General features: G+C 44.7%; 1 protein-coding gene and 1 pseudogene across 2 annotated transcripts in view; one reads left to right on the top strand and one right to left on the bottom strand.

Moving 5' to 3' along the window:
* LOC311514588 (olfactory receptor 52R1-like) overlaps positions 1-12491 on the top strand; it is a 272348-nt pseudogene that overhangs the window by 151194 nt on the left and 108663 nt on the right. The window lies entirely within an intron of this gene.
* On the bottom strand, positions 306-1250 carry LOC311514613 (olfactory receptor 52E4-like; the record flags this gene model as incomplete). The annotated part of the gene is made up of 1 exon (XM_084617178.1): positions 306-1250. The coding sequence occupies one exon, from the start codon at positions 1248-1250 to the stop codon at positions 306-308; it is 945 nt and encodes a 314-aa protein (XP_084473304.1).

The raw sequence follows: 12491 nt of genomic DNA, 5'->3' as shown, positions 1-12491 counted from the left end.
TGGAGACAATCCAGCGAGTAATAGGGATAGTGGAGGAGAGGAGTGAGTGACAGGGACAGGACAAACGGGGGAGGAGGTGGGGCAAAGTGTGGGGCCTCAGGTGTCCAGTTACCAGCAATAAGAAATGTGGGAACCCTGTGAGATGTACATCGATGGATTCCCCAGACTGTCAGGTTGATATAGCACTATAAGGTAAAGGAAGGATTTAATGTCTCTAGTCACTGATTCAGGGAGAACACAGCATTCTGTCAACCATCAGATCTCCACAGAGCTTGGTCTGAGAGCCAGAGCACCAAAAGTAAACTTTATTCAATATGAGTAATGTGCCAGAGCAGCCTGTCCCGGACCTGTTTGGTCCTCACCCCGTAGATGATGGGGTTTAGCATAGAGGGCAGTAGAATGTATATGTTGGCCATGAGAATGTGGAAATGCGGGGGCACATTATGGCCAAACCTGTGTGTGAGGAAGGAGAAAAGACCTGGGATATAAAACGCTAAAATGACACAGAGGTGGGAGCCACAGGTCCCAAAAGTCTTGATCCGGGCGTCCTTTGTGGGGAGGCTGAAGATGGCCCTGAGGATCTGGATATAGGACACAGTGATAAAAGACACATCCAGACCAATCACCAAGAATGCCACAGAGAGGCCGTAGTAACTACTGATGCGTATGTCAGCGCAGGCCAGGTTCACCACAGCTATGTGCTCACAGTAAGTGTGGGAGATGATGTTGGTTCTACAATATGGCCACTGCCTCGCCAGGAAAGGAAAGGGCAGGGCAAGAATGCTGCCACGCAGCACCACGGCCAGGCTGATCTTAGCCACAGAGTGGTTGGTCAGAGTGGTGGAATGTCTCAGCGGATCACAGATGGCCACATAACGATCCAAAGCCATGGCCACGACAATTCCAGACTCCATCGCTATACAGCAGTGAATGAAGTAGAGCTGGGTGAGGCACAAACTAAAATCGATCTCCCTGGAATTGAACCAGAAGATGCTCAGCATTTTGGGCACGATGGATGTAGACAGGACCAGGTCGGTGACGGCCAGCATGCAGAGGAAATAGAACATGGGCTCATGGAGCCTCGGCTCTGTCTTCACGATAAACAGGATGGTGAAGTTCCCCAAGAGGGTGACGGTGTACATGACACAGAAAGGGATGGAGATCCAGACATGGGCTGCCTCCAGGCCAGGAATGCCCAGCAGGATGAAGGTGGAGGGGCTGGAGAAGTCGGTTGTGTTGGAATGTGACATGGAGTAGGAGAGAAGGTCTCCAACTTTGAGGCAGAACAGTGTCGCCTGCATCTACTGTAAATTGCCTCGACTTGCTGTATGTGCGCAGAGTCTAGGGTGGTGGTCACATGAGAAATGCCTGGAAGGAGAGACAATGCCATTATGAGACAAAACATGCACAACCGGAGACTGTTCTCACGGGTGAATCAAATCGATCACTTTTCACCCACTGGAAAATGGCATTTTCTTTATTCAAATAAATGAATTCTGAATAACTGGCTCAAATAACACCATTCCATACTTGACCGTGCTCCACGGGTCAATAATTCCTACATGCCATGATGTGGGACACCTTAATAGGCACGAGGAGGAAACATGTGTGCAGATACTGATTATCCGTCATTGTTCCTTAATTCACTGGAAGCCAAGCTAGTGAGTCCAAGCTGTCTGGACTTCCCCATTCACCTGCTTGCTCATTCGCAGTAGTGGCTGTTAGGATATAGATATTCAGGCCTGTTGGTAAAGGCCTGTACTCGAAGAATTTAGGTGTATTCTTATCACTTGGCTAGTTCTAGAGGTATAAAAGAAAGAATCAAAATCACTGTCTGCCGGTGTAAGGGCCTTCTCTCACTGTGACAGTCTGAGGCCCTGTTCTTAGGCTAAGGCCTTTGGCTAAGCAGCAGAGGCAGCCATAAGCTGGGAGGCGACCGGTCACATCCTCACATTCCAAACTAGTCACACTGAAAGAAGGTGCTATTGGGTTGTTCCCACTTTGCTATTGTTTGTCTATATAATCTCTGTCAGGTTCTGTGATTGTTCCTGTCTGCTGTATAATTAATTTTGCTGGATGAAAACTAATTAAGGTGGTGGGATATAATTGGTTACATAATCATGTTACAATATGTTAGGATTGGTTAGTTAAATTTCAGGAAAATGATTGGTTAAGGTATAGCTAAGCAGAACTCAAGTGTTACTATATAGTCTGCAGTCAATCAGGAGGTGAGTGGGGGTTTGGGTGGGGGAAATGGGAATAGGGAATGCCGGTAAGGAAATTGGAATCATGTTTCGTTAAGGGCAGGAATGGGAACAGGGACATAGGTGTAAGGCTCTATGGTCTCAGAGCTGGGAAGGGGGACACTGAGGAAGGAAACTGGAAAAATCCATGGTTGGTGGGCTCAGGATAATAAAAAAGGTCGTTATTAAGTGTATTAAGAAGAAAAGAATTTCTAGAAAAGGTTTAGCTGACCGTTCCGAAAGGTAGAAAGGAAACTTGTTAATTGTACAGAAAAAGTGGATGTGTTCAAGAAATACTTTTGTTCTGCAGTTGGAAAGAAGCAGTATATCACATGAGCCAATGAAAAACTTTCCAGTCCATTAGCTGTCAAGGAGGGTGCTGGAGACCCCAGGACATGGCCACTAGTTAAGTTGAGGAGATAGAAGGCCAGAAGGGTCGAGGAAGTCTCCCTGCTGAAGACCTAAGGGCTTCTTCTCAACCCCCCTTAATACAATTCAGGCCTGACTGGTTGGAGTAAGCTCTTTTGCTCTTAAAACAATGTTGCAGCCGCAGATAATGGCTTATAGTGTAAGGTTTGCTGACGCCAAGTTAAAGATAACAGGAGAGACAGCTACAAGGCCAGACAGAATGTGCTGGTTGTTTAAGTTGCTAGGAATGCTTGTTAAAGGTTGCAGGAAATAAACATTGTTGTAACCCATATAAGAAAGGCAGAGTATTTGTGCAAAGTTTAAATTGGCTAATGTGTAGTGCTGTAGCATTAAGGCATATAAAAGTGTGCGTAATGACCTGCTCTGGTGTGCAGGATTTAAGATTCTATTCTCCCTGTACCTTGTTTGCAGCTGCAAATAAACTTTTCTGCTTCTCAACCCCATTGTAATTATTAAGTGAAGCACACCGGGTAATGAACCCCCCCCTGCTGTTGTTCTCCTCTGGCACTGTGTGCCGGCAACAAGGGGGTTAAACAGCATTGACAGTCGAACCTTAGAGTTACGAACGCAAGAGTTAGCAACTGGCAGATCAACCACATATCCGATTCAGAACCAGATGTATGCAATCAGGCAATTGCTAAGGGATAGATCAGCCACACGTCTCATTCGGATCCAGAAGTACAGAGGCAGGCGGCAGCACAGCAAAACACCAAAGCAAATTCCTGACCGTTCTCTGTTAACAGTAAATTATTAAAAAAAAGGAAACGTTTAAAATTTTTCACAAGGTGAGGAAACAATGGAGAAGCTGGTATGTGATTCATTACAAAAATGTTGAGGAATATAATTAATGATCATCAACAACATTTTGGTAAACAGGTTTTGTCAAACAAACCCAATTTCATTCTTTAGTGAGAGTATTTGTTTAGTTGATCAAGGGTATCTGAGGCATTTCATTTCATGGGAAAACCTTCAGATAAAAAATGAACACTCTACAACATCAGTAAAGCATACTTTAAATGGACTAAACACTGGCTAACTGATAGATCTCAGAAAGCAGATGTCAACGGGCCATTGCCAGCGAATGGGGGTGCTCAGATTGGTGTTCTGCCGGGATCAGTTCTAGGCCCGAAGCTATTCAATATTTTCATCAATGATCTGAGAGCAAATAAAAAATTACTACATGGCATTGGTGAATAAACGTTCTGCACAATGGTGTATGTAATCTACCAGAGAAAGGCAGCACAAGGCCTAATGGCTGGAATGTGAAGGCAGAGAAATTCCAGTTTGGGGGCCAAATATTTAGCACTAAGAATGATTAACGATTGGAACAAACAGCAAAGGGAAGAGGTAAATTTTCCAACTACCCATATCTCCAGAACCACTTAAACAGCTACAGCAGCCTGGCCATAACACTTCAGTGCAGACAGTACTTACACCGATGACAGTGGTTCACCCACCAGTGTAGGTAATAAACCTCCCCTAGAGGTGGTAGCAAGATTGATGCTGTCTACTCCAGGGTGAGGATGACACAGTTACATCTCTCAAGGGTGTGGTTGTATTTACTGTTGCCAAAAAAAAAAAAAGGCAAATGCAATATTTGACACGAAACTGGGAGAAGAGGTAGATACACTGGAGTGTTGGGATAGGATACAGAGGGACCTAGACAAATTGGAGGATTGGGCCAAAAGAAATCTGATCAGGTTCAACAAGGACAAAGGCAGAGTCCTGCACTTAGGATGGAAGAATCCCATGCAATGCTACAGACTAGGGGGCGAATGGCTCGGCAGCAGTTCTGCAGAAAAGGACCTAGGGCTTACAGTGGATGAGAAGCTGGATATGAGTCAAGAATGTGCCCTTGTTGCCAAGAAGGCCAATGGCATTTTGGACTCTATAAGAAGGGGCATTGCCAGCAGATCATAAGACGTGATCATTTCCCTCTATTCAACATTGGTGAGGCCTCATCTGGAGTACGGTGTCCAGTTTTGGTCCCCACAGTACAAGAAGGATGTGAGAAAATTTGGAAAGCGTCCAGCGGAGGGCAACAAAAATGATGAGGGGACTGGAACACATGACTTCTGAGGAGAGGATGAGGGAACTGGGATTGTTTAGTCTGCGGAAGAGAAGAATGAGCGGGGATTTGATAGCTGCTTTCAACTACCTGAGGGGGTTCCAAAGAGGATGGATCTAGACTGTCTCAATGGTAGGAGATGACAGAATGAGGCATAATGGTCTCAAGTTGAAGTGGGGGAGGTTTAGGTTGGATATTAGGAAAAACTTCTTTCATTCGGAGGGTGGTGAATGCATTCACTGGAATTCGTTGCCTAGGGAGGTGGTAGAATCTCCTTCCTTTGAGGTTTTTAAGGTCAGGCTTGACAAAGCCCTGGCTGGGATGATTTACTTGGGGATTGGTCCTGCTTTGAGCAGGGGGCTGGACTAGATGACCTCCTGAGGTCCCTTCCAACCCTGATATTCTATGATTCTATGGTTTATTGTATTAGGAGAGGCATAGAGAGCAAGTGATGGGTGTGTGATACTACCAGTCTACTCGGTGCTGGCTATGTCTCAGAAGGAACACCGTGTCCAATTTTCTTCACTGCTATATAGAAAGATGTGAAGAAAGTGGAGACGATCCAGAGGAGAGTGAAAAAAGATGATCAAAAGGATGGAATGCAAGTCATATCAACAAAGGCCAAAGGAACTGGTTCGGTTTACTTTGGAGAAAAGGAGGTTAAGAGGGGACGTGATAACGCTCCTCAAATACAGAGCACATGACAAGAGGCAATGAGTTCAAACTACAACAGAGCAGATTTAGATTAACTCTCAGGTCAAAACTCCGAACTTTAAGCACAGTAGGACAATGGAAGGGGTGCCTCAGAAAATAATGAAAGCTCTTTCACTGGAGGTTTTCCAAAGGAGGGTGGATAGCCACCTGGTTAGATACAACAAGTCCTGTCTCTTGGCAGGGAATCAGGCTAGCTGACCCTTGAGGTCCCTTCTCACCCCGTGGCTCTATGATTCTGTGATATAAACTCCTAGTTTCGACCAGGCCTTAGGCAAACACAAGTCAAGGAGCTTAATACAAGGGTAATTGGGTAAAATGTAATGGTCTGTGTTATACAGAAGGTCAGACTGGATGATCTAATGGTCCCCTTTGACTTTAAACCCTATGAATCTATCAATGAAGAATGTAGATCAGGAATTTATATTTACTCTTTCTCACAACACATGAATAAGGGAACATAAGTCATAAGAATGGCCATACAGGGTCAGACCAAAGGTCCATCTAGCTCTGTATCCTGCCTTATGACAGTGGCCAGTGCCAGGTATCCCGGAGGGAATGAACAAAACAGGCAATCTCTAAGTGATTCATCCCCTGTCCCCCATTCCCAGACTCTGGCAAACAGAGGCGAGCGTTACCCTCTCAGCCCATCCGGGCTAACAGCCTTTGATGGACCTATCCTCCATGAAATTAATGAGTTCTTTTTGAACGCTGTTATGGTCTTGGCCTTCACAACATCCTCTGGCAAGAAGGTCCACAAGCTGACTGTGCGTTCTGTGAATAAATACTTTCTTTTATTTGTTTTAAACCCACTTGTCACGGTTCCTCCCCCACTCTGAACTCTAGGGTACAGATGTGGGGACCTGCATGAAAAACCTCCTAAGCTTATCTTTACCAGCTTAGGTCAAAACTTCCCCAAGGTACAAAATATTACACCTTGGACTGGCCGCTACCACCACCAAACTAATACTGATTACTGGGGAAGAGCTGTTTGGACGCGTCCTTCCCCCCAAAATACTTCCCAAAACCTTGCACCCCACTTCCTGGACAAGGTTTGGTAAAAAGCCTCACCAATTTGCTTAGGTGACTACAGATCCAGACCCTTGGATCTCAAGAACAATGAACAATCCTCCCAACACTTGCACCCCCCCTTTCCTGGGAAATGTTGGATAAAAAGCCTCACCAATTTGCATAGGTGACCACAGACCCAAACCCTTGGATCTGAGAACAATGAAAAAGCATTCAGTGTTTTACAAGAAGACTTTTAATAAAAAATAGAAGTAAATAGAAATAAAGAAATCCCCCCTGTAAAATCAGGATGGTAGATATCTTACAGGGTAATTAGATTCAAAAACATAGAGAACCCCTCTAGGCAAAACCTTAAGTTACAAAAAAAGATACACAGACAGAAATAGTTATTCTATTCAGCACAATTCTTTTCTCAGCCATTTAAAGAAATCATAATCTAACACATACCTAGCTACATTACTTACTAAAAGTTCTAAGACTCCATTCCTGTTCTGTCCCTGGCCAAGATGACTACAGACAGACACAGACCCTTTGTTTCTCTCCCTCCTCCCAGCTTTTGAAAGTATCTTGTCTCCTCATTGGTCATTTTGGTCAGGTGCCAGCGAGGTTACCTTTAGCTTCTTAACCCTTTACAGGTGAGAGGAGCTTTCCCCTGGCCAGGAGGGATTTCAAAGGGGTTTACCCTTCCCTTTATATTTATGACACCACTGCTTATTATTTTCATGTGGTAACCCCTAGTTCTTGTGTTATGAGAAGGAGTAAACAACACTTCCATATCTACATTCTCTACACCAGTCATGATTTTATGGACCTCAATCACATCTCCCCTTAGCCATCACTTTTCCAAGCTGAAAAGTCCCAGTCTTATTAATCTCTCCTCATTCAGAATCCGTTCCATACCCCAATTCATTTTTTTTGTCCTTTACTGAACCTTTTCCAATTCCAATACAACTTTTTTGAGATGGAGCAATCACATCTGCACTCAGTATTCAAGAAGTGGGCGTACCATGGATTTATACAGAGGGAAGATGGTATTTTCAGTCCTATTATCTATCCCATTCTTAATTATTCCCAGCATTCTGTTTGCTTTTTTGATTGCCTCTGCAAATTCAGTAGATGTTTTTAGAGAACTATTCACAATGACTCCGAGCTCTCCTACTTGAGTGGTAACAGCTAATATAGATCCCATCATTCTATATTAAGAGCCTTTGATGAGGGACCTTGTCAAAGGCTTTCTGAAAATCTAAGTAGACTATATCCACTGGATCCCATTGGTCCACATGTTTGTTGCACACCTCAAAGAATTCTACTTGATTGGTAAGCATGATTTCCCTTTCCCAAAACCGTGTTGTATCTTCCTCAACAAATTATGTTCCTCTATATGTCTGACAATATTCTTCTTTATTATAGTTTCAACCAGTTTGCTCGCTACTGAAGTCAGGCTTACAGGCCTGTAATTGCCCGGATCACCTCTGGAGCCCTTTTTAAAAATTGGCATCAAATATAATATCCCCCAGTCATCTGTTACAGAAGCTGTCATTTATGGTGTCAACTGCATCCCCTCCTGAGGTGAGATGAACCCAGTCAATATGGGGATAATTGAAATCCCCATTATTATTGATTTTTTTAAAAATTTCAATATCCTCTCTAATATCCCTCAGCATTTCACCTTTACGATCACCATCCTGATCAGGTGGTCAGTAATATATGCCTACCCCCACATTCTTATAATTAGAGAATGGAATTTCCATCCATATAGATTCTATGATACAGTTTGATTCATTTATGATTTTTACTTCATTTGATCCTATGTTTTTCTTCACATGTAATCTCACTCCCCGACCAGCATGACCTCTTCTCTGCTTTTGATATATTTTGTACCCTGGTATTACTGTATCCCAATGATTATCTTCATTCCACTCAGATTCTGTGATGACTATGATGTCAATATCCTCATTTAATATGAGGCACTCTAGTTCACCCATTTTATTATTTAGACTTCTAACATTGTAGAAGTTGTAGCATTCTAGAACATGTCTGGGACATGTTGAAAAATTGTTATTATTCTTCGGTGAGGAGCCCTAGCACTTTCCAGCAGATAAAAGTCAGCTAACAGACCCCCTCCCCCATCAACAGCCAGGGCCCTGAGATGCAAGAGGAGGCGGTGACAGTGTCTTTGCATTCACACATGGCGGGCTCCTGAGGTCTTTAGTCAGTTCTTACTCCAAGGTCAGTTTTGTCTCAGTGGGGTCTGAGTAAACTATGGCCCATGGCCTCAGAATTTCAGCTTGTCTTATACATCTACTAACACCTTTCATCCTGAAGGATCCACTCTGCAGCTGCCTTGGAGCAGAGGCCATCAACCAGCTGGGGAGCCACAGCAAAAAGTGATATTTTGTCCTGTGGTACTGGAGGAAATTCATCACCCTTAGCAAGGTCTTTGAGATGTTTCATGGGTGTGCACAGCAGAAAGGACCACAGACTAACACTCCATCCCTCCACACACACATTACATTAGGTTTGTCGAGCTGGTGAGCTCCTCGTCAAGAGATGCAGTACCTGTGGATCCTGAGATGGAAGTGTCTTTCCTGGGAATCCCCCTCAGGTAGCCGTGTCCCACACCTTTCTCACCCCAGGATCTGCAACAACATCAGACAAGAAGAGAAGACACAGGCATCTGCACTGTTTATAATATGGCTCTGTGTAACCCCAGGGGATTTGCTCAGCCTCTAGGGGAGAAGTGGCATCTGAATGAAAACAGGCCAGAGACCAGAGATACTCTTACCAATCTCTCTCTTTCCATGACTGCACTTCTGTATAAACAGTAAATAAGGGGCCTTCCCAAAGGGAGATGAGAGCTCTTGGGCTCTGTGCTGAGTCAGAGAGGAAACATCTGCTCTGTGTATTTGTGTATATTGAACAATTATAGTAGATTAGTAAGAAAACGAGGGACAATGTCTATGTCTCCATAGGGTCTGATATCCCATAAATCTGCAGGCACACGGGCCTTATGCTAAGTGATCAGAGATCAGTAATTCTCATCAGTCACTGTCATCATGTTGTGCAGCACCTTTCATTTAAGGATCTTCAGAACTCTTCGGAAAGGAAAGTCACCATGAACATATCCCCGATATGCAGATAGGAAAACAGAGGCAAAGGGACACATGACTTGGCCAAGGTCACTGAGAGAATGACAGACAGAACCAAAGAGTCCTGACTTCCCTGTCATCATCACGGTCTCTCTGTCAGTAATTGAGCGCATGATAAGAGGGAAATGGTCTAGAAGGATTTAGTCATTGGTGGGTGTGACAGACTTCCCCAGGGTGCAACCAACCACTGAGCCCTCTTGTATGTCAATCTGTGCCCCCCTCTCACATTGTGAGGCTGTGGGAAGGCACAATCAGTTTAGTCCTTTGTTCCTTTGGTGTTTAAAGGTGTTGACATGTAGGGGGAGTGAGACCAAGTGATGACGTCTCTTCCACTTCTCATAGCTTTTATCATGTGAAGGGAACCTCATTTTTCCAAGCAAAAGCCCTCAGCACAGTTAGTGGAAAAGTACAGACACAAGGTGAACTGGTCACATACCCTTGTATTCTTTGATAATTCATGAACATCCTGGCTAGAATGTTCACAGGAACGTCCATCAGATGGGGATCATCTTTGGCCTATTTTGTTTCTTAATGGGCCATAACCTTGAATGGTTCATCCACAATGTGCAGCTTAGACTGGATGTAAATTACCTTGTGGGTGTTACCCAGGAGAAAACACATTTGAAATACTGGTACATAAGCTAAATGTTCATAACTTTAGGTACAAAAATGATACATGCAATGATACATAGGGTCATGATATTCAGCAAATCATACCAGTTCCATTGATATATTACATAATATACTTTGTAAAAAACGCCTCATAATCAATCACCATCTTAAATATGGGGGGTGCCACAATATTTCTTTCAGTGGTGTCAGTCAGGAAGGGGGCCACCATGTAAAAAAAACAGGGTTGGCAGCCCGGGTAGGGGAGTCTCAGCCCTCCTTCTCCATTGGACCCCAGCCCAGGGCCCTGGTAGTGGCTGGAGCGTATGCCGGCGGGTCAGTGGAGGAGTTCTGGCTGAAACACACTGACTCAAAAGTCCAGTTCTCTTACTAAGCCACTATCTAATCCCCCTGGGCTGCTTCCTGCTGCAGTTCCTGCTGCCGTTGTCTGGGCGTCCAGGGTGGGTCTGTGCTCTCCAGTTTGGGCTGTTTCTGGCAACTCTGCAAGGCCTCTGTGATTGCCTTAGCATCTGCCTGGGTCGATGTGTCTCCGATTCCCCCAGTGTCAAGCTTCGCTTGAGCCTTGGCAGGAGCCACTGGCCTATGTCCTTTCACCCTGGCAATCAGCCCCAAATTAAACTGAGCTGCTCCCTTTTATCCTCGTGTTTTTGAAGCATGCCCAGTAGAGTTGAGGGGCATGGCTTCTGCTGGTATGGTGCTGAATTATTATGAATGACTAGAGTTGTTATGAATGAATGCAGTGAGCCTGAAGTTGGTATCGCTTGACAAGTCTGAATTTGCTCGAGGCTTCTGGGAACACGTTCTCTTAGCATCAGGCAATTGATGTGGAAATTCACTGGCTGGCTCTATTCTGCATGTATGTCCTAATACCGACCTTTGTCAGGTAATATGCCAGCTTGCAAAGCAAAAAAAAAAATGTAGTAAACATACATTCAGTGAGCTGGGGAAAGATGAACCCTGTCAAAGAACATCACTCTAGGACCTTGAGGGAATCATTGATGAGAGGGTAAACAAGGAGCACTCTTTTGTCAATACTGTGTCAGGTTTGGTCACAGAGAGCATCTTGAGACTGTCACTGGATGTGTTGGGATACCACTGAGAATAACCCCTCTGCCAGAATGGGCACCCTCACCTCTGTCTTCTTCTTGAGCCAGGCCCTCCAGGTCTCATCCAGCACAGACCCAGAGTTAGGTCCACACCCCGCTGCAGAACACAGGTACCGAGATTCACTCAGCCCTGGGGCTTCTCTGTTCAAAGGGACTTGCCCCAGCACTCAGTATGCAGCCTTTCTGGGAGCCTGAACCCCAGATAAATTCATCTCACACCGTATAACATTTTATTCAGTGTGAGTTCATATTATTTGCCCTCTTTCTCGAACACCTCCCTGCTCAGCCCCATGCCCCTTCCACTCGCAGTCCCCGAGCATCCCTGTAGCAGCTCAAGGTTTGCTGTCACAACCCTGCTCAAGCTCCAGCTGCTGGAAGCCAACGGGTGACTTTGTTTGGGTTCCACGTGCTGGATCCCTGCGTGTTTTTATGATTTCCTGATTAGGAGCCATGCTGAGGCCCTGTCTCTGGCTCTGGGTTTCCAGGCCCACTCTCAGGGTGCAGCTTCCCTTCAGTACCTCTAGCACAAGCAGTGTGAGCAAAGAGTAGAGGAAAAGCCAAAAGATATAAGGATACAGATGATTCATCTCATCAAACATGAGTTATTAGTTATGACACCGCATCAGAAAGGTCTGTGCAACTGCTGGCCAATAGACCCAAATTGATATTCCGTCTGAGGAGAGATTAAAATGACTGGGACTTTTTGGTTTTGAAAAGAGACGACTAAGGGGGGACATGAGAGTGTAAATAAAACCATGAATGGTTTGGAAAAGTTCAGTCAGGAAGTGTTATTTATTCCTTCAACTAACACAAGAACTAGGGGTCAGCCAAATGAATTAATAGGCAGCAGATTTAAAGCAAACAAAGGAAGTATTTCTTCACAGTTGACCTGTGGAACTTGTTAGGGGGCTTATTCCTTCACCCACTTACTTCCCTGGTCCTTCTCACATGAACAGAGAGCAAAAATACCCGAAGTCCAAAGGTGAAACAATTCGATCTTTATTGGGGTGAACTTCCAGCAAGCATGATTCCAGTTTCCTTCCATAGTATCCTCCTTCCCAGCTCTGACACCACAGAGCCTTACACCTGTGTCCCTGATCCCATTCCTACCCTTAGCCAAACATGA

The sequence above is a fragment of the Lepidochelys olivacea genome (genome assembly GCF_965140295.1).
Source record: "Lepidochelys olivacea isolate rLepOli2 genome assembly, chromosome: 1".
NCBI classification, from domain to species: Eukaryota; Metazoa; Chordata; order Testudines; family Cheloniidae; genus Lepidochelys; species Lepidochelys olivacea.
The sequence above is the reverse complement of the archived record's forward strand: the minus strand, read 5'-3'. Positions and strand labels throughout refer to the sequence as shown.